This window comes from Drosophila guanche, unplaced genomic scaffold (genome assembly GCF_900245975.1).
Source record: "Drosophila guanche unplaced genomic scaffold, DGUA_6, whole genome shotgun sequence".
Taxonomy (NCBI): Eukaryota; Metazoa; Arthropoda; class Insecta; order Diptera; family Drosophilidae; genus Drosophila; species Drosophila guanche.
This window is the reverse complement of record NW_022995751.1, coordinates 4,432,168-4,457,599: the sequence shown is the minus strand read 5'-3', so window position 1 is coordinate 4,457,599 and position 25,432 is coordinate 4,432,168. Positions and strand designations below refer to the sequence as shown.

The window sequence follows — 25,432 nt, the reverse complement described above, 5'->3', positions numbered from 1 at the left end:
GTTAGCTAATCTCTAAAAGTATTTATCAAAGTATGTGTAAATATATATCTTTTTGGGGTTACTTTTTGTAAAAATCAGTCAGCGCCAGGAAATAGAATATACAACATAAAACAAATAAAACATTGGGATAGGCCAACGGAGCAAACACTTTGGAATACTCGAATATATATATATGAATATATGCATTTTGTATGTATGCGTGTGTATACATTTATATCAAGCGTAATTAACAATTGCTTCGGTGTCGCATGGAGTTTCGGACTCTGTTGCATTTGAGTGTCACATTTCGATCAGATTCAAATTGTTATAGAAAAATATACAATATGTGGTAAATAAATATATACATATGCATAAACATGTATGCATTTGTACATATATGACAATCTATGAGGGTGTAAAATCTGTTGCAATAGCAACTCAAGCAGTCGCAAGAGTGGGGGTATGTGGTATGTGGCCACTGCTCAAATTGCACTCTGCACTGTAAACATTGTAATAAAATAACAAACTAATGTCTAAGCTATAAATAAATACAATAAATAAATTAATTTGTTTAAATTAAATGCTTAGCAACATCTAGCATGGATTTTTTTTGTGGTTTTCCCCTATTTACAATTGTTTGTTCCTTTTCTTCCTATGTTTGGGTGGATCTCAAGCCACTGGCGAAGAGTCACCCTTCATGTCGCGCTCCCGAAAGAATCCACGTTCCGTTTTGCACTCGCGTATGGTGACTGTCTCTAGGTTGACTGTCACATCGGTGATGACCACCCTATTGGATATGTTGCACTTGGCCGGCAGCCAGAAGCGCGGAGGTAAAGCCCTTGGCGACAATGGAGTCAGGGGCTGCTTTTGTGATAGGGCCAGAGTGTTGCTGAGTTTTGGTATATTGTTGTTATCCGACTGCGCGACAGATTCATCCACATCCTCCTCCTCTGCACCGGATCCGGCTGGCGTTGATGACACCTCAGTGCCCAGGGGTGTGCTCAGGTGCTCGGACTTCAGGGTAGCCGATGAATCGGATGTGGTTTTCTGTGCCTGCTGGTCGTGTGAGTGGATTTGTGGCTGAGGCTTTGGTGTAGGTCCATCCGGTGAGGTCTTGATGGTGACGCCTATCTTGCCAGATTCCTTGAGCACCTCTGCCTTGCGCTTGGTTCCAATCAGGGGCTGATCCTCCGAGCTGGATGAATTGGTGTCTGCCTCGGGCACGAACGAGTTGTGCGTGGAACTGCTGTTCGAGGAGGAACTATGATCCATGCGCTGGCGCTTGGACTCATGATGGTGGTGGTGGTGGTGTGTCAGCGGCGATTCGGACCGTCGACTGCCGCTACGTTCGGACTTGATGTGATGGTGATGATGGTGGTGGTGGTGCTTCTTCTCCTTGTCCTTTTTGTCGGAGTCGTGGCCACCGCTCGAGGTGGTGGCCTGGGGTGTGTCCACATCATCACCGGTGAATGTGTACTCATCCTCCTCGGACTCTGGCTCCGGATCGGGCTCCTTCTCCTTCTTCTTGAGGCCGCGCTTCGATGGCGTTCCAGACGATTTGTTACTCCGCTCGTAGATGTCGATAAGGCGACGGTCTAGAATGTTCACCTCCGGCTCCCAGGTGTTGTAGCGTTGGTTCCAGCCCTTCCATTTCACACGGTACTCGACAGTCCCCTAAGAAAATGGAAAATGGAGGGATGTTAGGGATCCTAATTTCATTTCCAGCTGCAGTGTCTTAGACAACTAATTGATTTTCCATCAATGAAGCGCAATAACAACAACAACAGCACGAGCCACATGCCGCACACTTATACAGTTCGCACACACTCACGCACAAACACATGCAACGTGCAAATGGTGGTTGCTGCAGCAGATGTCCTCTGCTTAAAATATCCGAAGGACATGTGACCTTGTAATTTGTGTGCTGCGCATATTGCGTCCTGCATCTGGATTTTGATGCCCATATATTGCTTTTTTGTTTACACGCTCTCACCTTTCTTGTGCGCTTTTGGATAATTTTCTCGGCAGCGTAGACGAGAAAATCGTCCATATCATCCTGGACATTTTCGCGCACCACTTTTCCCTTGGCTCCCTTTCCGCGGCCAGTCATTTTTCCTTGCTTTACACTTTGATGCTCGTTTCACGTGAAGTGCAACTGAATATTGTTTGACTTTTCATGCGTTTTTTATTCAATAAAATGTTTTTTTTTGTTGGTATTTAATCGCTGCCGCGAAATTGGATGGTTGCACGACGATAAGTCCGCATTGACCAGGTACTTTAGTTCGATGGTTCGATAGTTCGGGGTTGTCGATATTTTCTTGACTATCGATGGTTGTTAATGAGACCATGCATGGTGTTGCATTGGTATATTCTTATAATTTAAACAATATGATAGATAGTTTAAAGTGTGGTGGTGTGTAAGAGTTTAACAATATATATAGTAGTGAAATGGATTTATGTGCATGTGTAGGTGTGGGTGGTTATTGCAACAGAAGGTTGCCTCAGAAAGTAGGAACAACAGAAGGTTGCTCCTCAAGGGGACCGTTGGTACCGTTGGTACCGAGTTAACCCGACCTGAATAAAATCCAGTGTGTTTCGATTCACAACTCCAAATTAGCATCATTAATAAATTTGGCCAATTCTCTAAAAAAAAGGCTCCTTTGTGAGAAATAGCTCCTTAAGATCTTTAAAGCGATGAAAAATTATATCTTCAGAGCCTTCTTTAAGGCGCCTTGACTATTGTAGAGAATTACAGTTTTGCTGTGTCTTTTTATATTAGATATCTTAATACTGCGTTTGTAATACGGATGAGGAACTATCACTATAACTATTTCATTTGAACTATAGCTATTGTTTCTAGGGATCCTAGGGATCTGGGATACCTACACTATTTCCACCATCGATGGTGGCCACTATCGATGTTTTCCCAGCCCTGCGGCACTATCGATAAAGTATATCAAATTATACCTTCTCATTATAAAAATATACTGTAGTCTTAAATGATATTCCTCAATTTTGATGTTCTATTTGATTTTACAAGCTTGCAAAGACTTTTAACACTGAAGCAATAATTTAATCCTTTCGAAGAATCAATTTGACGTATTTTAAATAGTAATTTTTATTGGTTTGTATACCTTATGACCTTGTATTTTACAAATTCAAACATTCAAATGAACCCTTCTGGAAGCAAGGAATACTGTATGTATACTGTATGTAACATGTAGAGACACATGTATGTTAACTGATATCATAAAAATGTTTGAAACATAATTAGGGGTAAAATCGGCAAGGCCTTATCTATTATAGGACATAGGACAAGGCTCCCTCCGATTACCCAAATGCAGGTCTAATACGTCCAGCATGAACTTTTCCAGGTCTTTTGCAATGAGAGCTTCATTGAAAATAAATAAATAAATAAATACTATAAACCATATACTGTCTATAGTCATAACTAATATATTTTGTTTTATATTTGTTTGGATCCCATCGATACTATCGAGTGCAACGTCTCCGAAAACTGTAGTTGCTAAATACATACATATTTAGCTACCATATATGCATGTGCATACCACGGGAATGGTTTAAGTTTTAATTTTTAACCATTTAACTAATGGTTAGGATCGCAAATATGCAAAGAAATTTATAAAGTTTTATCTTCTCATACAAATAAAAAGTATCGTCCGCCATCTATGGGAAATCAAAATTTAAAGAACCAGTTCGGTTCAGAACGTTCCACTTTCAAATGTCAAAGTAATAAAGAGAGCCAAGAAGAGAGACAGAGAGAGTAAAAGCAAAAGCTCAGGACGGCAGTCGAAAGGAGGCAACTGTAACTAGAGACTGCAGATATTTCTTTTAATATTGTGGGTTTTTGGGGTTCGGGTTCGCGTGGCGGGGGCAAGAGCGCGACATGGACGGCAAACGGCAACGGCAACGGCAACGACGATGACATTATTTTATTTATGCTGTGATAGTGAAATACCAACACCAACAACAAGAACAACAACAACACCAAAATCACGAATCAAACGCAATATTTTCGACGAGAGGAGGAGGAGAGAAACCAATTAAATGAAATAAATTAAACTAGTCAAACCAAACCAACAAAACCAAAAAGCTTTAACCAAAAGAAAAAAAACACCAAGCAAGAAGTTGCAAATAATTATTAATGATAAAACATAAATGAATAGTGAAAACCAAGCACCAATTAGCGCATAACCTATAAATGATAGTCAATATGTTTAGCTAGTTGCAATTTATATACATACATAAATAGATACTACTAATTAGTGGCTTTAAACGAAACACCAAACCAAAACCAAAACCAAAGCAAACCAACCGCAAGGAAAAACCAATACTTATACAGTTCAATTGTATGGAACGAATAACTACAACTAACGAATAACGATTAGGGAATCTAGACACTCTACTGATAAGGATAGCGAAAATATTAGGCTTATTTGCAAATACAAAATAATAATAGCAACGCCCCCTCCCCTCGACCGTGCTCTAAAAGCCCGAGAACCAAAAATTTCATTCAGAAAACGTGCCACACAAACAAACAGCCGGACGGGACGTATAGTCCCGCAAATGTCAAAGTCATAAAGAGAGAGAATAACCGCAAAGGAGAGAGAGCGCACACACATAGAGAGAAAGAGAGAGAGAGAGAGCACAGAGATTGAAAGCACAACGGAATGCGAGAAAGCTCAAGCACATAATTCAAATGTTAAAACCATAAGGACAGCGAGGAAAGTGCAGGATAAAAGCTCTTCCCAAGACACAAGCCAGTCCCTAGTCCAAAATGGCAACGACAGCAGCAACGGGGATAACGGCAGCTGGAACGGGAACAACGGGAACGCACCACCACGACGATGCCAGCAGCATGAGCGACGATGTCTTCGAGGATGCGGAGACCACACAGGCCCGCATCGAGGAGTTGCGTCGTCGGCCCTTTGGCGATGGCTGTTACAATCCCCCCGCCGCACCCGTCTCAATATCAGCCACAGTGGCAGCTTCCGCATCCGCAACAACAACGACACAGCAGCAGCAACAGCAGCAGCATCATCAACATCATCATCATCAGTATCCGCATCATCATCAAAGCCAGCAGAGCCTGACGGGCAGCAGCCATCACTACCATGACGACGCCATAATGGCGCCCGTTCAGCGCACAGCCACAGGATATCCGGGCTATCGACCCTCACGAGAAGCTCTCCAAATGTACGCCTACGGCACCGGAGATGATTACGACGACTACGACGATGGCTGGCGCTCATATCGTTACGACGAGGTGGACATGCACCAGGCACAGCCAACGGCCAATTTGCAACCCTTCGACGACACGGTTAATCACAAGACGATACTGCTGGGCGACTCTGGCGTGGGCAAGACATCCTTCCTGGTCAAATACAATACGGGCGAATTTCGGCTGGGCTCCTTCTCGGCGACGGTGGGCATTGCTCTGACGGTGAGTAGAAAAACCAAGCCTTAAGGCAACTCTGTAGCGCCTGCCTGCTGCATGAAGCAACCGCCCAATACACCCAAAAAAAATCACAAAAACCTGAACCCTAAACCCCAGTCGTACCATGTGATCTGAGTCGAAGCTCTGTCCTACCCATACCCCAATCCATACCTTGCCCATGTACTTATTGACGCACATTCGAATGGGTTCGTTCGGCTCGCTTTTGTACCCCGCCTGGTAGTCCTTTCAGTGTCTGTCTCTGTCTCTGCCTCTGCCTCTGTGTTTGCTTGCTGTGTGTGTAATTGGACAACAGCTGCCCAAAGCCGTTACGCGTTACCGTTACCCCAAGCATCCCCGCCACACCCCTTGAAACCACACTGCGAGAAAACACAATTGCCCAAACACTTGAGTGAACCCTGAACCTGCTGTGACCTTTCGGGCAGTGTACGAGCATTTCGCGGCTAAATAGGCAACATATTGTTTGCTGTAATCGCTGGGGATTTTCTATTTTTGGGCATGCCCACACGTACTGTGGAGTGAGTAGTCCTCCCACTTGTGCGTAAATGCCTCAAATTGATTTTATTTTGTTGTTGTGTTCGTTCCAAAGGCATGTAAATATTTTTATAAACTCGCAGGCAGCTATTTCCACGTTGTTGGCACGCTGATTGCCCTTCTGCTTAAAATGTGTCTGCAGCTGGCACACATTGACACCCACACACACACAGAACCTGTTGCTGCTTTCACTTTCACTGCAAAAACACAGACACACAGACAGCGAGAGACAGGCAGCGACACGCACGAGCACATAACACGAACAGAGCCACAAGCTACCAGCAGCTACCTGCCACAATGGCCGCCAATGAAGTTCAAGTGCAACCGTTTCATTTGCCTTGGCTTTCTCTCTCTCTCTCTCTCGCTCTCTCTCTCTCTCTCTCTCTCTCTCTGCCCCTTTTGTGGCTGCAGCTCAGTTTCATTGCACACCCAGCGACCAACCCAACCCCCGTTCGCATCACGTTTCTAGGCCAGGGCTACTGCTGCTGCTGCTATTTCAAAGCCAAAGCCAATCCCGAAGTTAGCCGAAGCAAGCGAAGGTCTCGGTCACTTTGTGTGTATGGAAACGAGGTGAACACATTGCCATGGCCACGCTCTCACGAGCTGTGCTTGATACAAGCAGAATACCTTCCAGAGAGCGCTCGTCAGCACACGCCTCACCTTCGTTTCATACACTTTGGTTGTGGGCCACCCAGCTTTGGGCTCCTTTTTTTGGGCTTGTCGGGCTCCAGTCAGTCTAGCTTTGAGCTCTGCTGCGAAAGGACGATTCGATAAGCATCAACGGGCGCGCAATCCCAAGCTTACACTCTTACTCTCTCTCCATCCAGCTTAAGCTGCTACGCTTTAGCCCAAAAATACATTTTGCTGACTGAAGAAACCAACTTTAAAGTAACGTAAAAGTGAAAATATTCGAAATTTTGGTTATCATTTGTGGCAGGAGCTGCACCTTTGCATTTCGCTGTTGCGCGCCACAATTTATATTCTCACTCCTTTTTGGCGCTTACTTTCCCCGTCCCTGTTGTGTGTCTCTGTGCGGTTGTGTTTTGTGGTATTCACGGGGGGAACAAGGTCCTGCGCGTGTTCAAAAATAATTGAAATTCAATTGAAACATTTATGCTGGACAAACATTTATGGCATCGCTTTATTATTTCAATTATTGAAATGCAGCTGAAAATAATTGTGGATTTTGTGGTTGGCGAGGGGTTGCCTTGGCATCTAATTTGTTAATCTGTTTGATGTGCGCGAGAGATCAAAGTGAACCTCTAATGATGTGTGATGGATGACATGACCAAGCGTGGAAGTTTGTGGAAGTTCCAGTAATTAAACGCGAAGTGGGAATATTTCTAATTTAATTTTGTGCACACATGTGGGAGTATGTATACACTTGCCATTTCCACTATTAATTACAGCCCCAGCTCATCACTGAAACTAATCAATCTTTGTACAAAGAGTTGGTCGGATTCCCAGCTCTCTCCTCTGTCTTTTGTCTGAAAAGAAATTGCAGCTACGCATTGGATTATAATCAAGTTCGTCTTCACCTTTGATTCATGGACTGTCTGGGATGTGGAGTGCCAAGTCCGAGTCCAAGTCTGACTCCCAGTGTTCTTTCTTTTAAATGCGCACTAATTATGCGAACGAGCCATAAAATTGCGCATCAATTCCACAACAGTCGAAGGTCGAACTATCTGTTTGTCTGGCTGCAATTTAAGGAAACTTTTTAAGCTGCTCGTGGCTTCTTTTCAAGGCTGCTGCTGGGAAACGGAGGCTGCTTTGGATGGGCATTCGCTTCCAATGCTTTACATCGATTTCGCAATTAAAAGCATTTGCTCCTGCTGTAAACTTCAAAGAAGGACATTGTAGCCCTGCCCCAAAGCATTTCCACAGGTGTCCTCTGTGCTGTTTCTTCTCGTTTCGAAATTTCCAGAGGGATTCTCTCTTGAGTAGGGGCACATGGCGGCACGGCAGTCACTTGAATCGCCTTTTAAGCCGATTACTATCACAAATCTCTGGGGGAATTTTTCATCCTCTAACTCTCACTCTCCCTTCCTTCCTCTCTCTCTCTCTCTCTCTCTGTCTACTCCAAGCTGCAATGGAAGTGAATTATGGTCAGAGCTGTGTAAGCGGATGATAGTGGACTTTAGCTATCTTGAAAATGTTTCACGCGAAAACGTTTTGCTTTTGTCCTGTCAATTTGCTTGAAGTTTTCCCCAGAAAAGTCTGTGTGCGCATGTGGGAGAGGGTTTGGGGCTGTCTCTGCCTTGACGCTTTTCATTTCCTTAAAGCTGTTCATGCAATCAGGAAACTATTGTCTGGCATTCCTGTCTGCCGTCTGCCGTCTGCCGTCTGTCGTCTGCTTCTGCCGCTTGCTCCTTCGCTGCCGGTTAAGCCGCGTGATTGAGCGTGTCCCTCGATTGTCCGTCTGTGTGTGGATATACGCTGTGGGCAGTGGGCCGTGTGCCGCCCCTCGCCCATCGCTTGTGCTGTCTGTGCATTGAACCGTCCTTGGGGCTAACCCACCTAGCATGTTCTCGCTTTTGCTTTGTATAATTACACGACGAATGCCCCAAAACAGTTCACAATTTTCACTCCACTTCACTCTTCATCTCCACTGTCTCCTGCGCACTCAATTTATGGAGGAAAAGGGAACCAAAATTCTGCTTAACTTTTAGCTTTGAACAGCAATTTTCGTGTACTCAGAGAAAGGAAATTTTGCTTTTCCTTTTTACATTTTGTTTCATTGCTTACTTTCATTTTTTTGTTGGCTGTTGTCACCAGCAGCGGCGTCGAAGAGCAGCGACAACCCAATTAAAAACTTTTGTTATCAACATTTGCGTTTAAGTTGATTAAAGTAAATTGCTGAATGGTTCGGTTGCCCGAAAGGTTATTTCATGGATCGACACCTTACTGCCCCAGAGGCAACAAAAAGGGTAAACTTTTCAAATAGCATTCGCCATATTTGCATAAAAAAAAACAGAGACACAAAAAACAGAGAAAAGTATGAAAAATATATGAAAAGGGAAGCAGCTGGCAGCTGGACAAAGGCAATCCATGGTCGTAAACTCGTCCACATTCTCGTTCTAATTTATTTGGAATTTTTGTATATAATTTAAGGTGCTCGAATGTGAGTGGTTTCGCTTCCAGGAATTGTAAAATCCTAATTGGTAAATGTATACTTTTTCTGCTCTAACAAATGGAACCCGGGGGACCCGAGGGCTATCCAATTTCACTGTCATTTCATCTTGGGCACTTCACTTCCACTCATGGAGAATGAACGACGATGAACGCGACTTTATGCGTCTTTCAGAAAGTAGTTAACGTGTTTGCACGTGTTCGACGCGTCGTTGCCGTTGACCTGCATGGCGAAAAGTTGTCCATCCACTCTAATCCGCACGCCCCACGACTCGGCGTGCCATAAAAAAAACATTTTAAGGAGCTGCCAAAGTGGGATAAAAGCAAGCCCCCGGCTCAACAGACGCCTGCTGATTCGCAGGTAAAGCGACAGGACGCAGACAGCCGTGCACAATGGTCGAGCAATTTCGAAACCGTCTGAGGCTTTTTCAAAAGGGTTTTATCAATTGATACGAGACGAGCATTGGCATTTGAACAAATTTTGTTTGGCAGCAAGTTAAATTAAAGTTTGAATTGGCATTTTCCGAAATGTCGAAGCAAGTAAAAGTTCTGTGACCTTTCACCTGGTGTAAAATGTTATTTCTGCATTATGTTTTAAAATGAATTGTTCGTGGGTTGAGCAATTTAGTTTAATATTTTTCCCAAATGTTTCACTGCCCCAAAAAGTATGCTATGAACGGGGGAACTTGGTGTAAAATCAGTTTATTGACAGCTCTTCTAGGAGCATTTCTTGGGTGTTAATGAGCGGCAGTTAATCACAAGGCTGCGTGTGGCACGCCCACCGCTCTCGCCGCCTTTGTGGCTGCCACAACGCATAATTAGTTCGAAAAAGCGTTCCCCATTTCGGTTGCCCGTGCCTGTTGCCGTTCCGTGTGTTGTTTTGCCTGGTTGTTGGGCTGCGGTTTTTGCTTGCCAACTGTTGATTTAGCGACAAAAAACCACAACAGCCACCCCGCACCTTTGACCACTGATACGCACAGCCAGGCCATGCCGTCTGCTTGTTGTCAACGCCAGAACAGAGTGATGCCCTGCAGCATTTCTGGGTTTCGGTTTTCATTTCATTTTCAGCGAGTGGCACAAACAAATTAAATTCAATTTGCACCTGTTCATTCATTGTTTTATTCCTGCGGGGGGGACTTAGATCTGCGGGGGTGAGTGTAAAGTGAGAAATGAAATTTGAATTTTACATTTTACATTTTTATGGATAATGAAAGTTTTTGCTCTCTTTGCTTGTTTATGGTTTTTAATGAGTTTTAATGACTTTGTTGTATCTTCCAGAAGATACATCAAAATATTGTACATAATAATGTACATATGTAAATACAACTGTGTGTGTGTGTGTGTGTGTGTGTTTGTGTGTGTGCGTTGAGACCTAAACAAACTTGAAGGGTTCCATCTGTTGGCGGAGGGAATTCCCTTCCTTGGGGGTTGCTTTTCGTTTTTCGGTTTTCGGTACTCGGTATTCGGTTTTCATTTCACAATAATGAAGATGTATCTGGCATCTGGGAAAGTTGAACCCAGTTTATTGATTTCTGTGCGTGTGTTAAATATAGAATCAAGCCACTCAATCGACAAGGAAGGACTTCCGCTCTGCTCCAGCTCCAGCCCCCCAGAAACGGTTTCAAAGATGCGTCGTCAGCAGACTCGTTACCGCAGCGATTCTATTGCCAGCCCCTCGCTGTCGGGCGGCAGGAAGCCCTCAATAGCAGCAGCCAGTGGCTCGCATTCGCCCTCACCTCTGGCCAATGCCTCGCCCACACGCCGTGAGTCACTGGTGAAGCCCACCTGGCAGCACATCACACCGGGCCAGCTGCCACCCAAGACGCTGGACAAGATCAACGGCATCAACTCGGACGACTCCGATGACGATGGCTACCCGAAGCGGCGGCCCAGCGTGATTGTCCATCAGCGACAGCAGTCGATCTCCCAGCAGCCGCTGCTGCCCGAATTTATGACAGCATCGTCCCTGTTCCAGGCCCAACAGTCGCCACATCTGTCCAGTGGCAATGGTTTCATGGCACGTCTGAGCAGCGTGCGCCTAACCTCGGGCTCCGAGCAGCAGCCGCTGCTGGACACTGGCGGCGGTGGAGGTGGCGTTAATGCTGGTGGTAATGGTAATGGCAATGGCAATGGAAATGGCAATGGCAATGGCAGAGCTCCAACTGTGGCTCCACCAGCTCCAGGTCCGGGCAGCGAGGGAGCCAGTGCCACGCTCTGCAAGAGCGCCGGACGGGCGCTCATACGAATGATTTCATCTGGCAACCCACCGGACGAGGACGAGGACTTTGACATTATGGGAAAGGTGAATAAGGGAGAACACAAATTGGGGAATCAGCCAAACGTCATTTATCCATTCAGAAAGTATATCAGAAAATCCAAATTGGAGCATCCTTTCGCTCTCGATTCAATGCGGCAAACGCCGCTTTTTTGCATGCACAAAAAATAAGCAAAATAAAAAAGGGAGCGACAACAAAGGCAGCCACAATTTGATTTATGTTTTATACCTTTTTATTTGACTGGCTGGCTGTCTGACTGTCTTGCTGTCTGTTTTTCGGTCTCTTTTTACGAGTTGCTGCTGGCTTTTATATTCGTTCTGGCACTGGATCGGCTTTGGTCCTGATTTACAATGTGATTTGCATAAGCAGGCAACAAAATAAAGTCATAAAACTCAATAAAGTGCCAAGTGACAAAAGGAAATTAAACAAAACAAAAAGCAAACAGGGCAGAGTCTGAGACTCTCGCAGTTTGCTGAGAAGAAGAAAGTTTTTCGTCTGCAGCTGCTGTTGATTAGAGTAATTCTAGAGAATTATGACAGAATGCCATGCGGCGGCGACGACGACTTCCTGCCACGACCGCCTGCCAAGCAAATGTCAGGGGAATAAAAAATATATCAACTGAAAGCTGCATAAAAAAAAAGATTCATTTGGCAGCAGGGCAGCTTTAGGACTCCTTTAAATTGTGCCCGAAATTACATTTTTCCAGCTCAGTCCAAAACTTTCGCTGTGCATAGTTTCTCTTTATATTTTTGTGTGTAGCAGCTGCTGGCAAATATTACATTTCCCAGTCAAATCATTGCAATTGCAATGTTTAGATAACTAAGCCAACAACCCAAAAAATAAACCTTTTTCCAGCATTAAAAGTCAACAAGCGAAGCAATTTGGTTGTGCTGTGGGCTGGGGCCAAGGACTATCCTCATAAGCAGTCAGCTTAGCTCATTTCATTTCATCAAATATTTAGCATAAGCCACAGAAAGTCATTTAAATGCTTACACTGACTCATACATAATCTTGTACATATTTACATGCATATGTACATACATGTACATAGGTCATTATGCTGGGCGATTCGGGAGTGGGCAAGACTTCGCTTTTGATACGTTTCCGCGATGGTCGCTATGTGCCCAGCTATTTCCTGAGCACCGTTGGCATTGATTTTAGGGTAAGAGGCGCTTAAATACCAAACCCCCCAAAAAAATACAACTAAAAGTCTTTCGTTGTTGTTGTTGTTGTTGTTTCTCTTTGTTGTTGTTGTTCTCGTTGTTGTAATTGTTGTTCTTTCTAAGTGTTGTGTCTCTCTCTCTCACTGTCTCTCTTTCTCTGTCTCTCTGTTCTTCTGTGTGTTAAACATCCATCCATCCAGCCATTCACTATCCTACTCTTATGTCTTTCTCCTGCTCTTTCTCTCTGCTCCTCTTTCTGTCTGTTTCTGTGTGTGTCTCCTGTCAACAGTTGTCAAGGCTTTCAATGCGATTTTCACCTGCTTACCTCTCTCTCTCTCTCTCTCACACTCACTCTGTGTATATTTACCCTCCGCCACTCTCTGCCGCTCGCGCTCTGTCTCTTCCCCCTCTCTCTCTGTTTGTGAGCTGCTCTATGAGTTGCGGTTTTCGTAGCACCGCCTGCGGTTGTCCTCTTTACGTTTAGTTCTTGTTCAAACCTCAAACCTCATCCCCATCCACATACCCATTCCATGTTCCCTGTAACCCTCTGCTTGCTGTCTGCTTTCTGTGTGTCTGTGTGTTTGCTTGTGCTGCAGGCCCCGGGGGGTCCTGTTGCTAAAGATCCTTGGGGGACTATTTATTAAAAAGCATGTGAACTTGAAAAGGACTTGTTGATGCTTTTTCCACACATTCGTATGTGTGTACCTGTAAATGTATCTTTGTATCTGTGTTTTTGCAGTTGCTCCCAATGTATCTCCATCTGTGTGTGCTCGTTTAAGTTGTTGTAATTTTGTTATGCTCATTATTGTGCGGTTTGTGTGCCGTTCAACATTTAGAGGCTTACGAGTTTTGTCCTGCCCTCAAGGCTTACTCTCTCCTTCTCTATGTCTTCTTTCTCTCTCTCTCTCTATCTCTCTATCTCTGTCGCTGTTTCATGGCTCATAAATTTATTAAAATACAAGCGGGAATTGTCTTTAACATGTTCTCTATCTGCTGTCTCTATGTCTCTTCCTTACACTCCCAAGAAATGTTTTCAAGTGCCTGCCTGCCAGAGGGCTGCCCTGGGTTTCCTTGACTTTAAATTGTTGCCATGTTGTCTCTACATTAAATGTATGTCGATCCCGGGGCATTGTCTAACTTTGAGGCATTGGTGGAATACCCTGAACCTGGGGGAGAGTTGACTCATTTTCAAGTTGATTTTTCAGCTTGGCTGAGTCTTGGCCAAACTTGTAATCAGCAGAACACACACACACACACACACACACACACACACATAAAGTAAATGAATGTTTAATTTACGTAGAAATGTATTTATTTTTGATTTATTTCCAACTAGTTCCCCCCATCGAAAGATGCTCTAATAAATTCTGTCAGTGCATTTTGTTTACTCAGTTGGAAAACTTTTCTTTGGTTTATCTTTTACGTAAATGAAAATGAAAATGAAATCAAATCAATGCCCCATCCACACACACACACATTTGGAAAAGGCAAAGCATTCATTTATCTTTATGCTCGTACCTTTTTGGTGTTCAACTGTGTAAGTGTGTGTATCTTTCAGGCTATTGACTCAATGTCTGAGTAGTTAGTAGTGGGTGGGGTGGGGTGGGGTGGAGTGGAGTGGCCCTGCCAATGGCCGAAATGTCTGCCACTCATTATGGGAGTACTTGTACTTTCATCATGGGTATTGCTGTGTGTCTTATAAATGTGTATGCCTCTGCCTGCATGCGAGTGTTTGCTGGTCTGCAATAAAATTGGACACGCTGCGTATGGGTGATGCATTAAGCATACGCTATGCGTAGCCCCCTCTCTCTCTCTCTCTCTCTCTCTCACCATCTGTTTATTTCTCCTCTTACTCTGTGTTAAGTTCTGGGCACGGTTGTTATGCATGAAACATTTTGTGTGAATTAATTGCATTTTACATAACAATTGGATATTCATGCTCGCATTTCGTGTGTGTGTGTGTGTTTGTGCATTTAAAACAATATGTATTTAATTAATTGCATTTATAAATCGTGTTGCACAATCCAGAACAAAGTGGTCGTCGTCGATGGCACACGCGTGAAGCTACAAATCTGGGACACAGCCGGGCAGGAGCGTTTCCGCAGCGTTACACACGCCTACTACCGGGATGCACACGGTGAGCACTCAATGCCCATGCACCGCTATCCCTCTTGTAATTATCCACAGGCCCCCTTTGATGCTAATTCAATTTGTCTGAAATCTGCATGCGAACTGGCAATCAACACGGCCATGGACACCCACATGGACATGGACATGGACATGGACACCGAAAACCAAAAGCTTTGCTGCTGCTGTACGATGTGACCAACAAGACCACCTACGACAACATACGCGCCTGGCTGGGGGAGATCAGGGAGTACGCACAGGAGGACGTGGTCATCGTTTTAATAGGTGAGGAGCATGGCCTGGCGTGGGATGAAAGCTTTTTGCCGTCCCCACTAGCCGACACGCTTTAATCCACTTACGAATTTGCGAATCAAATTCACTTTTTGTTCTCTGCCAACCACCAGGCAACAAGGCCGATTGCAGTGGCAGTGAGCGACAGGTGAAGCGGGAGGATGGCGAGCGCCTGGGCAGAGAGCACAACGTGCCATTCATGGAGACATCAGCCAAGACGGGACTCAATGTGGAGCTGGCCTTTACAGCGGTGGCTAGGTAAGTCCTGCCATAAGTTGCTTCTGGGAAGTCTGCTTTCATTTGTTTGTTGTCCCCTGCAGGCAGCTGAAGAGTCGCGGCTACGACCATGGCGATGATGGAAAATTCAATGTGCATGATTTTGTGCGTGACAATACAAAGGCGCGCTCCGTCTGTGCCCAGTGCCGGAACATGTAATTTTTTACACCCACATCCACCCCGATTCCTTGCACAAAAGATTGACAGGAACAAGTCCCGACAAAGCGAGCGAGAAAAGAGACACAGATCAAAGGGAAAAAACGTCGATGGGTATGGGCAGGAGCTGGGCAAAAGTCGAACTTCTGCATTTAATAAAAAACACACAGAAAACACACACACACACACACACAAAGACAACCCACAGATACACACAGATATACAGACAGGACACACACACAATTTTTTAAGACCCTAGCGGATAGTACGGGGGGTGGGAACAGGGCAGGAGGAAGTACTCATGTTGGTATGTGCGGTATGGTTAGCATTTTGTATGTAAATTGGAATTTTTGGTTAACGTTTGGGGGGCGTGCAGTCAGATATGTACTTTAAGGCGTGCCACGAGTGCATAAAATATTGAACAATATATATATAGAGTATATAGAATCATATATATGATATATCCATATACAAAACAAAAAACAAAAAACAAAAAACAAATGCATAAATGTACTTTATTAAAACGAGGCGAAACCTCAACTAAGCAGAGAAGAAGCAACAGCAGAACTCACTCCAAAACGGATTAGGAATTGGAAATCGTGAACGTAAATCGCAGCAAAATCATGCAACATTGAGATTTGTCCAGCACGTCCTTGGGCGCAAGGAACAGCAGGAGCAGGACCCATGGAAGGATGAAGGGAACCAAATCCTAGTCAACAAAAATACAATCACTCAATTTACCTATAAAAACTATAAACAAAAAACAACTAAAACCCAATTATTATTATACCTAATTACCAAACATTTTTTTGGTTCTCTATTGTTAAACAACTTAATTGTTATGGCCTATCGTTAAGTTTTTAAATCCACACCGAAAAACCAGCCACAAGAATGTTGGTTTGAACTTTGAAAATTATTTACACGCGGAAAAAACACTAATGAATACCCCTTGCAATTGAGTTAGTTAAAGCTCTCTAATTAAGCCCCATCTGCCACATCTGCCGCAACATAAACCAAGTCATAGCAGGAGGAGTGTTACAAATAATCAAAGTTATAACTTTAATCTCCACGCCCCCCGCAACAACAGAGAGAGCGCAGCGGCAAAACGCAACGAGATGCGTGCACACTGCAAATATATCATATGCGGGAGGCGTACAAACTAGCAGCTAAACAGCGTTATATCCAAGCAGACGAATGTCTATACCATAAACAACAAATACATATTTACATTGAATGTGGTTTAAACAGAAAACAATAAGGTGGAGCGTTTTAATTTCAAATTTAAATTGGTTTGGGTGGCGCACAACTCACAATGTGCTGTTGAGCGCAGTGTTATTGTGTGACCATTTTCCGTAGCGAATTTCCTAGATTTGGTATATTTAAGAAATGCTAAGGATTCCTCCGGTATATTTTTGTTGATAAGCCCACGGCCACACTGTTTGTCTGCTCTTTCAAAACACGTGCAAAAAACCAAAACAGCGTAAATTTACTGAATCTTTGGTAAAAATACCTGCAACCATGGCGGATCACGATTTCCATCGACCGGGGCCGCTAAAGCAAACAAACAAGGCGCACAAAACGGGACGTCATCGCTCCAAGGGAGCCATCGAGAATGCAACGAAAGGTAAGCGGGCGCCACAAGTGTGAAGTAGGAATCCAAAATCATAAATATTATCCTTAATGCAGGCAAAATCGGTCTTAAGGCCATCTCGCACCGGCACAAGCAGCAGCAGCGCCGTGAGCAGCGACGCAACCAGCAGAACCAACTGCGAAAGAACAAACGCGACGAGGTGCTGGAGCAGAAGCGGAAGCTTGGCGGCCAGACCACGGCGCCGTTTCTGGTGTGTCTGCTGCCCATGCACGAGCAGATCGATCCCAAGTCAGCGCTGGCCATTCTCGAGGGCTGTGACAGCGAGCTGGTAGTGGAGAGCTCCCCCAGCGGGATTACCTACATGAATCTGCCGCGCTTCAAGCAGCGTTTCGCCTTCGTCACACCGCCCGTGGGACGCGGCAATGAGCTGATTGTGCTGGACTACCTCAAGGTGTGCGACACAACGGTGCTGCTGACATCTGCAGCCTTTGGCGATGACGAGATCTTCGATCGGTGGGGCGAGCGCATGTTCAATATGATCTCCGCCCAGGGTATACCCACGCCAGTGGTGACCCTCATGGATCTGGAGTCACTGAACCCGAAGCGTCGTCCTGCCGCCAAGCAGGCGGCACAGAAATTCATCTCCAAGCTGCTGCCCGAGGAGAAGCTGATGCAGTTGGACACCGCCGCCGAGGGACTGAACGTGATGCGTCGCATCGGTGGGCAGAAGAAACGAATCCTGCACAACGTGGAGAATCGGCCGCATCTCTTCGGTGACATTGTGGAGTTTAAGCCCAGTGGCGAGCCAAGCGACGATTTGGGCACGCTCGAGGTGACTGGCTTCCTGCGTGGACAGTCGCTGAATGTCAATGGATTGGTGCACATTCCCGGGCTCGGTGACTTTCAGGTGGGTCAGGTGATTGCACAGCCCGATCCGTACATGCTCGACAAGTCACGGAATGGCAATGCGGCAGCGCAAGTGCTTGCACGCAGTGATCCACTGAAGCGAACGTCGCTGCAGAGCGAGAACATACCCGATCCCATGGACGCAGAGCAGACATGGCCCACCGAGGAGGAGATCGAGGCCTCCCAGAAGGAAACCAAAAAGATGAAGCTGGTCAAGCGTGTGCCCAAGGGCTTCAGCGATTACCAGGCGGCCTGGATACCCGACATCGAGGAGGTGGAGGATGCAGACAAGAACGAAGACGATGACGATGACATGAGCGATGATGATGAGGAGGATGAGGACTTCATGTCGTGCGACAACAAATCCTTCGAGGATGAATACGAGAAACGCGACTCTGACACGGAGGAGTTCCAGGACAGCGTCTCAGTGTCCTCGGAGGCGGCAGTCAATGACGAAAAATACGATCAGCAGATGGACTTCCAGGAGGAGCGTGAAACCATGCAGAAACTGCAGCAGGCACGCACAGATCAGCTCTGGCCCGACGAGATAGACACACCACTGGATGTGCCCGCCCACGAGCGTTTCCAGAAATATCGCGGACTCGAATCCTTCCGGACATCGCCATGGGATGCCAAGGAGAATCTGCCCAGCGATTATTCTCGCATTTATCAATTCAAGAATTTCGATCGCACCAAGAGGAGGGTTCTCACCGAAGCCAAGGATTTCGAGGGTGTTCAGGTGAGATTTTTAATCTCAAATTCCACTGTGGAGTCGCTTCTAATTTCGCTTCTCTTTTTTTTGCAGCCTGGTCTCCACATCACGCTGCATGTGATCAATGTTCCCGGAAGTCGTTGGACCGCCTTCAAATCCGCCCACCTCACGGACAACATCATTGTTTATGGCATGCTGCCGCACGAACATCAAATGTGCGTCATGAATGTCGTTCTGCAGCGCATGCCCGACTCTGAGGTGCCGCTCAAGTCCAAGGAGGAGCTGATTGTGCAGTGTGGCTATCGCCGCTTTGTGGTTAATCCCATCTACAGTCAACACACCAACGGAGATAAGCACAAGGTGAGGATTGACAACTCTCTGATCTTCCCTTTGAATCCCTAATGCTAATATGCTTGTTTTCTTTTCCAGTTTGAACGCTACTTCCGTCCGTATGAGACAGTTTGCGCCACGTTTTATGCACCCATTCAGTTCCCTCCATCCGCTGTGCTGGCCTTCAAAGTGAATCCAGACTCGACGCTGGCTTTGGTGGCACGCGGACGCCTCATCTCGTGCAATCCAGATCGCATTGTGCTGAAGCGCGTCGTACTCAGTGGCCATCCCATGCGCATCAATCGCAAATCGGCCACGATACGCTACATGTTCTTCTACAAGGAGGACGTGGAGTACTTTAAGCCCGTCAAACTAAGGACCAAGTGCGGTCGTTTGGGCCACATCAAGGAGTCGCTGGGCACGCATGGCCACATGAAGTGCTATTTCGATGGCCAGCTACGCTCCTACGACACGGCCTTTATGTACCTGTACAAGCGAGTCTTCCCCAAGTGGACGTACGAGGAGTGCCTGGTGCGTACGGCGGAGAATGAGCGTGAACAGGCGGCGGTAAATAGGAGAATCGAACAGCAACAGCAGGTAGCCATGGATATGTAGTGTGTAGACACCTCGTTTTATAATAGGAATAATAGAATTATATTCACAAACAATTGTCTTAACTTAAGGTAGAAGGCAATACCACAATATACATACATTGAACATGGGATACGATTAAAAGCTTACCGATGCTCCATTGCACGAAGATCGATCGATCCAGGGGAGAGGAGAGCTAATACAGATTTCGGGCTAGGATTTGGTTGGGGGGTTGGAGATTATTGTACTGGACTGGGGCTGATGGCAGGAGCTGGGGGATATTCATTCAGTAGTTGGTGGACAGACACTTGCGTCGCTTCTTTTGCAGCTGCTCAATCTGTTCGGTTATTTGGATGGGTGTTTGGAAACCTTCGACAATGCTGTTGACCGTGAGCACGGTGGCTATAAATTGATTTATGGATATGTGCCAGGCCTCGGAGGTGTTTGTGCTGCTGCTGCTATCCCGGCTGCTATTGGTGGCCTTCCCACTCGCTTCACGCAGCTCCTCCTCGAGTGCCACAAACAGACGGGTGGTGCTGCTGTGCTCTGCTGCCGGTGTTGTGGGATTGCCATTGCTATCCGGTTGCTATGGAACAGAATTAGAGGATTATTCTGCAATAGTTTGGCTAGGTTTAAGGCTCACCTCATCGCCGCTGCCGCCCAAATTCAGTTGGGTGAAGCTCTCCAGACTGGGCTCCTTTTTTATGTTGCTGTTTCCCAGCTCCAAAAGGTTGTCATCTATAAAGAAAAAGCGGCTTAAAATGCAACCAATAGGAGAGTTTTTTCTGCCCATCACTTACATGCCATTCGCATCTCTTCGTCCTGCACACAGCCCATGATCTCGATGATGCTGCGCCACAGCAGCTGGAAGTTCTCTTTGCGCAAATGCGGAATGGTCTGACGTGAGCCCGAGGCGCCCTCATCGGGCTGATCCAGCAGATAGCCAAGGCTGCCCAGGCTTCTGGAGTCCGTGGCATTTGAGTCGGCGCGATCGAGTCGCGTGGCAGCAACCAGGTCACTGATCTGTGAGAAATTCGATATAGTCTCGACATTCAGAAGCATTTTATCGGCTGCAGCAGCGGCAGCAGCAGCAGCGGTAGCTGAGGCTGCTCCAGCTGTCGCTCCCAGCGGCGGCGTCATTCGTGCCGCTCCCAAATCTGAAATATCCGAAAATGTGTCAATCGATTCGTAACGTCCCTGCTGGCGTAGGCCGATCTCTTGGCCGTCGTCATCCCGCCCAGCATCGGAGCGTGTTGCAGTAGTAGTACCCGGGAATGCTCCTGTCGGCAGATCCACATAAAATGTTGAATTTCGCTGCGCCAGCGAGGAGGTGTTGGAATTCAGCGATAGATTCGGCGTATTGCGCGATAGATCCATGAATGTATTGCCCGATATTCCAGCCAGATTATGCAGATGCTGTGTGGCGCTGATCAGAGCATAATCATCCGCATCGAACTGATGATCCGAGGGCGAGGGCAAGGCCTCCATGGACTCTGAAGCATCGTCGCTACAAAGGAATAAATAAGTTTCAGATTTCTGTGTAGCTTAGGAATATCAATTTCCACTCACTCGAAGAAATCTTCAGCCTCGAAGGCCTCCTCGGCATCGTCTTTGGTGCGTGGACGTGGACGACGAGATCTTTCGATTTCCGCCTTGGACAAGAGCGGCGGCAAATGCAAAACAAAAAGCAATTTCAGTTTCTCCATGCTCTTGCCGGAGCACACCAAGCCCAAGGCGTTGATGAGCTGTCCAAAATCCAGATAGCCCGTGCCCTTCTTGTCTGTCAGCTGCAAAAACACGCAAAGAAAATAAACTATAAATCTGCCTGCAGTTTCTCCACAATCCTTCCGCTTACCCTGAACAACTTTTCGCCAATGTCCACGCTGACACACTTCCGCCAGGGTGTTAGCTCTGTGAAGAGCGTGTGGAACACCTCATAGTTGACGCAGTAGGCCTCATGCCTGCCATTGCCGCCACCGCAAGGAATGGGTTCATTCGGCACCTTAGTGGGCGACTGATGCATCAGCAGCTGTGGCGTCTCCGACAGCGAACACTGTGTCTTCTGCTGCTGCTGCATGGACTTGAGGGCATGCTTTTCCTCTCTGATAATGGTGAGCAGCATGTGCAGCTCATTTCGATCGAAATAGGGATTCTGTAGATAGGCCTTCACGATGGTCTTCTCGTTGTCAACGTCAAACTGACGCATGGTTAGGCGGCGATGCTTGTTGCGCAGCTCCTCGATACGCTGCTGTGTGAGTTCCTCGCCAAACTTTGTGTACGCCTCGTGGATGAGCGTTTGCACTGTTTGCGTCTGTGAGCGCTCCATCTTGCGCTTGTCCGTCGAGGGTGGCACTTGATAGTCGGGATTGTAAATGCCCTCCAGATAGTTTTGCAGCACCAGCATGGCCTCGCCATCGTCCTGACACTTAAGCAGCTTGTCGCGATTCCATTCGATGATCTGCAGTGCCACCATAAAGATAATCTTGGCACCCTCGTAGAAGAAACAGTCGAGGATGTGCAGCGAGCTCTCGTAGCTGATGACACTCATGAAGATGGTGAGGAACCATGATATGGAGATCATTTTGATGACGCCCAGCTGTTCCAGATGCTCGTGCAGATCGGCCAGATGTGTTTCCACCAGTTCATTGAGCACGCCCTGGTCTATCTGGGCGCCCACCACCTTGTCCTTGTAGTAGTCCGGCAAGAGATTCTCGCACAGGCTGGCCAACATCCAGAAGGCATTCTCCTCGTCGCAGAACAGCAGAAATACCGACGATACAATGTTCATGGCCTGGCAGTAACCCACCTGCGGATTGCGCAGGGCATAGGCCTGCAGCACGCGCCTCAATGCACCAATGCCGTCAGTGCTCTGGAATGCCGGATGCTCGGGCAGCGAGCGTGGCAGATCTCTGTCGATTTCATCGTGTGCAAAGCAATCCTTAATGCAGGCAGCCTTCTCCACCAGATCCTCGTACAAGCCGGGATTCATTTCCTTGTCGTGAATGGCACCCGAGAAGATCAACCAAATCTCCTGACGCAACTGGTCCGGTATGCCCTCCACAATAAGATTTATGACATCGGTGGTACGAAACATGCCAATGCCGCGTCCAAAGTCACGGAAATGCGCCTCCCAACGCACCATCTTCTCCTCCTGATTTCGAATGATTTCTGCACTAAACTGTGTCTTGAATGTGTTCATCAGGGCTGTCTGCTTGCTCCACGAGATGTCATACTTGGCACGTTCACGACTCACGGGGCTGCAAGAGATAAACAGAACATGAAATGGTGCATTATTTGTATACAAATGGGCTCCGATGAGACTTACACATGAATGCGGGAGAGAAGATCTGTGATTTTTGATATGAGCACCTCTCTAGCCACGATTTGGGCAAACATAAAAGGCACATTCTCCGACGTAATGATGACAATTTGATTGTCAAAACGCTGCTGCCCATCATCCTTCTTTTCCACACTCTGCAAAGGAAAACAAACAATGAAATGAAACTTCAGTCAGAGGCCGATTCTCCCCCTTACCTTAATCGTTTTCATGGGTATAACCACACTGACCAAATCCTTCACATCGCTGCGAAAGCAAAAGAAATTGGGCGACAGATAAATGTAGCCAGCATTGAAGCGCTTCGAGTAGGGTGTCCAAATGTTTGCCTTGATCTTGCCATCGATTATCTCCGTTTGTGGCAAGCGGAAGTAAATGCGAAACTCTTCGGACTTTTGGCGTGCTGTCAGGTCTCTGAGCAGCACCGGTTTCTTGGATGTCTTGGTGCCCAGACGGGCAAAGTTCGAGGGATCATGATCGACCACGGGACTTTCTGGATCCTGAATCAACTGTTGTATGGCCATTTTGTTGAGCTGCTCGATCAGCAGATGCGCCTCGCCGGCATTGAAGATCAGCGTGAAATTATACGTCATATTATTGGTGGTTTTCAAGTAAATCGTGTTTGCATTCCGACTGATGTCCTCCAGCTCGGCAAAGCGTATTATCCGCTTGATCTCATGTCCCAGCATATACGAGTAGAAGCAAACGTGATTCAACGAGATGTACAGCTGACCCTGTCGCGGTATCTTGTTCTTAACATATCTGGGAATGGAAAAACAATCAATTTAGATGCTGTTAATGCATCCACATTATGCCAGCAAGCCTTACGTGGCCGAGTAGGAGTTGACCAGACGTTCTTCCTCCGGCATTTTGAAGGTTTTTCGGAACTGTGAGGTCATCACCTTGAAGTCGGCCGTCTCCCCAGTTTCATCTTGGTTATTTTGTGTATAGAGCGATTTGATTTTGCATATGGTAAAGTTAGTAACTTCGTCCTCGTTCTCCATTTCGTTGAGCACATTGAAGAGATTCGCCTGCAGCCATTCCCAGTCCTGTGCAATCTCATCCTGTGTTATGCCAATGGCAATTTCTGCGGGGTAAGAATTTCATTTCAAAAATCTGTGTAATCTCAATTGTTTCACATTGCATAAGAGAATCAATCTTGGAGCCGTAGGCGAAAAAAACAATGACTTGAATGTGGGCCTCTGGCTGTGTACAATACACCCATAAAAATCACAGAAATCACAGCCAGGCCATGACTCACATGCCAGCCACTGCCGCACATGGCAAGGCACTGATAAGGTGGGCCCCAGAATCCATTCCCAAAATGCACTTGAACCTACCGTAAGAAACTTCCGAGGACGGTGTCCGGTGTACAATGCGATACGGAGCCGGCTTGGTGTTCCACACACTGTCGTAGGTGCCCACCAGCATGGAGCCAAACCCGCGCGACTCGCCATGGCCGCGACGTTTCTGCAGCACGAAGTACCTGGAGTACATTTCGGCAATCCTGTGGAGTGAGGGAAGGCAGAATAACGGGAGTCAGAAACGAGAAGCAATTCAAAGGGAAAGGGGGTCATACAGCATTCATGGTGCATGTGCATGGGAGTGCGTGTGTATGTGTGTGAGCGTGTGTTCTTCGGGTGGGTTGGGTGGTTTTTTCTACGCAGCACGAAACACAGTTGGCAATCAATTTTCAAGCTACCGACTCTCTGCACTGGCCGCCGTGTGTGTGGGCACAGCTGTTTTTCCGCAGGAAATTGCGTTGTGAAATCGGAGCAGAATCGAAGAGGCAGGCCGCTGAGCCGCCCTGGAGACTTGAACCCTCTCAATTAGTTATCAACAAAGAGCGCCAATACAATTAAACAAATAGTTGACTCGTTTATGCGCGGCCTTAGTACGTGCTCCAATGCACCATTCCTCATGATGTGCTTCGCGAATAAGCGTTTTCATGATACACCTTCCATAAACATAACACTGCATACACACGCACACACACCAGTACTCTAGTTGGTGTTTAAATTAAGCATCGGCATCTAGTCGCACCACCCCCCACAGCACGCAGAGAACAGAAAGGGCATTGAAACACTCACCAAAACGTCGAGGGCAACAGCAACTCCTTCGGCTCAATCCACATCTTGCTCTTGTTTAGCCTGTTTGAGGGCTAGCACAGTTGGAAAAACAAAATTTCGTCTTTGTTTAATACTGCATTCGTTGATTTTGTTGTTGTTGTGTATGGCCGTGTAGACCTGCAAGACCTATCGATGTGTGTGTACCATCGATACGTAGAATATTTTCACTATCGATGTATGACACTCGCTTTGGGGATTCATGAAATTGATTGTGAATATATTAAAGCAACAGGAAACACAAATTAATTATTTTATTTCACACGCGCAAATCTTAGGCAAGGGCTTTAATCTAATTTTTATTACAAATAGTACATTGGAACAGTAAATGAAAACAACCACTCAGTCCGACAAACAGTTGAGCACACGAATACCCCTACAGTTCCTATCGATGTTTGCAAAGTTGGCGCGTGTTTTCATGTGTTTTGTGAGTAC

General features: G+C 46.3%; 4 protein-coding genes across 9 annotated transcripts; 2 read left to right on the top strand and 2 right to left on the bottom strand.

Moving 5' to 3' along the window:
* Window positions 1-528: 528 nt before the first annotated feature.
* LOC117587182 (polycomb group protein Pc) lies at window positions 529-2,217 on the bottom strand. The gene is made up of 2 exons (XM_034277702.1): window positions 1,973-2,217; window positions 529-1,653 (listed from the first exon to the last, which is right to left on the bottom strand). Exons 1-2 carry the CDS (start codon window positions 2,087-2,089, stop codon window positions 649-651), a joined length of 1,122 nt encoding a protein of 373 aa, XP_034133593.1. The 5' UTR covers window positions 2,090-2,217; the 3' UTR covers window positions 529-648.
* LOC117587178 (TBC1 domain family member 9) lies at window positions 1,275-25,115 on the bottom strand. 3 transcript variants are annotated; one of them, XM_034277695.1, is made up of 11 exons: window positions 24,962-25,005; window positions 24,212-24,378; window positions 23,700-23,958; window positions 23,072-23,633; window positions 22,863-23,011; window positions 21,393-22,794; window positions 21,107-21,324; window positions 20,338-21,044; window positions 20,181-20,275; window positions 19,822-20,123; window positions 1,275-1,293 (listed from the first exon to the last, which is right to left on the bottom strand). In XM_034277695.1, exons 1-10 carry the CDS (start codon window positions 25,003-25,005, stop codon window positions 19,824-19,826), a joined length of 3,903 nt encoding a protein of 1,300 aa, XP_034133586.1. In that variant the 3' UTR covers window positions 1,275-1,293; window positions 19,822-19,823. The 3 variants fall into 3 exon arrangements, with proteins under 3 accessions (XP_034133586.1, XP_034133587.1, XP_034133585.1); XM_034277696.1 differs by lacking the exon at window positions 1,275-1,293 and having other exon boundaries at window positions 19,577-20,123; window positions 20,338-20,694; window positions 20,806-21,044; window positions 24,962-25,115; XM_034277694.1 differs by lacking the exon at window positions 1,275-1,293 and having other exon boundaries at window positions 19,577-20,123.
* LOC117587181 (ras-related protein Rab-26) lies at window positions 3,794-16,648 on the top strand. 4 transcript variants are annotated; one of them, XM_034277700.1, is made up of 8 exons: window positions 6,717-6,877; window positions 10,672-11,420; window positions 12,446-12,556; window positions 14,586-14,694; window positions 14,859-14,969; window positions 15,089-15,233; window positions 15,296-15,782; window positions 15,814-15,851. In XM_034277700.1, exons 2-7 carry the CDS (start codon window positions 10,746-10,748, stop codon window positions 15,408-15,410), a joined length of 1,266 nt encoding a protein of 421 aa, XP_034133591.1. In that variant the 5' UTR covers window positions 6,717-6,877; window positions 10,672-10,745; the 3' UTR covers window positions 15,411-15,782; window positions 15,814-15,851. The 4 variants fall into 4 exon arrangements, with proteins under 4 accessions (XP_034133592.1, XP_034133591.1, XP_034133589.1 ...); XM_034277698.1 differs by lacking the exon at window positions 6,717-6,877 and having other exon boundaries at window positions 10,606-11,420; XM_034277701.1 differs by lacking the exons at window positions 6,717-6,877; window positions 10,672-11,420; window positions 12,446-12,556 and adding an exon at window positions 3,794-5,443.
* LOC117587179 (pre-rRNA-processing protein TSR1 homolog) lies at window positions 16,839-19,681 on the top strand. Its single transcript, XM_034277697.1, has 4 exons — window positions 16,839-17,031; window positions 17,094-18,643; window positions 18,710-18,976; window positions 19,046-19,681. Exons 1-4 carry the CDS (start codon window positions 16,926-16,928, stop codon window positions 19,559-19,561), a joined length of 2,439 nt encoding a protein of 812 aa, XP_034133588.1. The 5' UTR covers window positions 16,839-16,925; the 3' UTR covers window positions 19,562-19,681.
* Window positions 25,116-25,432: the final 317 nt, after the last annotated feature.

Bases quoted from the DNA above. Each gene is read 5' to 3' on its own strand.
- LOC117587178 (XM_034277695.1), bottom strand. From the start codon at position 25,005: ATGTGGATTGAGCCGAAGGAGTTGCTGTTGCCCTCGACGTTTTG. The intron at 23,634-23,699 runs GTAAGGCTTGCT...TTCCATTCCCAG, and splicing joins GTCAACTCCTACTCGGCCAC to ATATGTTAAGAACAAGATAC. The intron at 21,325-21,392 runs GTAAGCGGAAGG...GTGTTTTTGCAG, and splicing joins TTGGCGAAAAGTTGTTCAGG to CTGACAGACAAGAAGGGCAC.
- LOC117587182 (XM_034277702.1), bottom strand. From the start codon at position 2,089: ATGACTGGCCGCGGAAAGGGAGCCAAGGGAAAAGTGGTGCGCGAAAAT. The intron at 1,654-1,972 runs GTGAGAGCGTGT...CCATTTTCTTAG, and splicing joins TCCAAAAGCGCACAAGAAAG to GGGACTGTCGAGTACCGTGT.
- LOC117587181 (XM_034277699.1), top strand. From the start codon at position 10,608: ATGTATCTGGCATCTGGGAAAGTTGAACCCAGTTTATTGATTTCTGTG. The intron at 11,421-12,445 runs GTGAATAAGGGA...ACATGTACATAG, and splicing joins ACTTTGACATTATGGGAAAG to GTCATTATGCTGGGCGATTC. The intron at 12,557-14,585 runs GTAAGAGGCGCT...TGCACAATCCAG, and splicing joins CCGTTGGCATTGATTTTAGG to AACAAAGTGGTCGTCGTCGA.
- LOC117587179 (XM_034277697.1), top strand. From the start codon at position 16,926: ATGGCGGATCACGATTTCCATCGACCGGGGCCGCTAAAGCAAACAAAC. The intron at 18,644-18,709 runs GTGAGATTTTTA...TTTTTTTTGCAG, and splicing joins AGGATTTCGAGGGTGTTCAG to CCTGGTCTCCACATCACGCT. The intron at 18,977-19,045 runs GTGAGGATTGAC...TTTCTTTTCCAG, and splicing joins CCAACGGAGATAAGCACAAG to TTTGAACGCTACTTCCGTCC.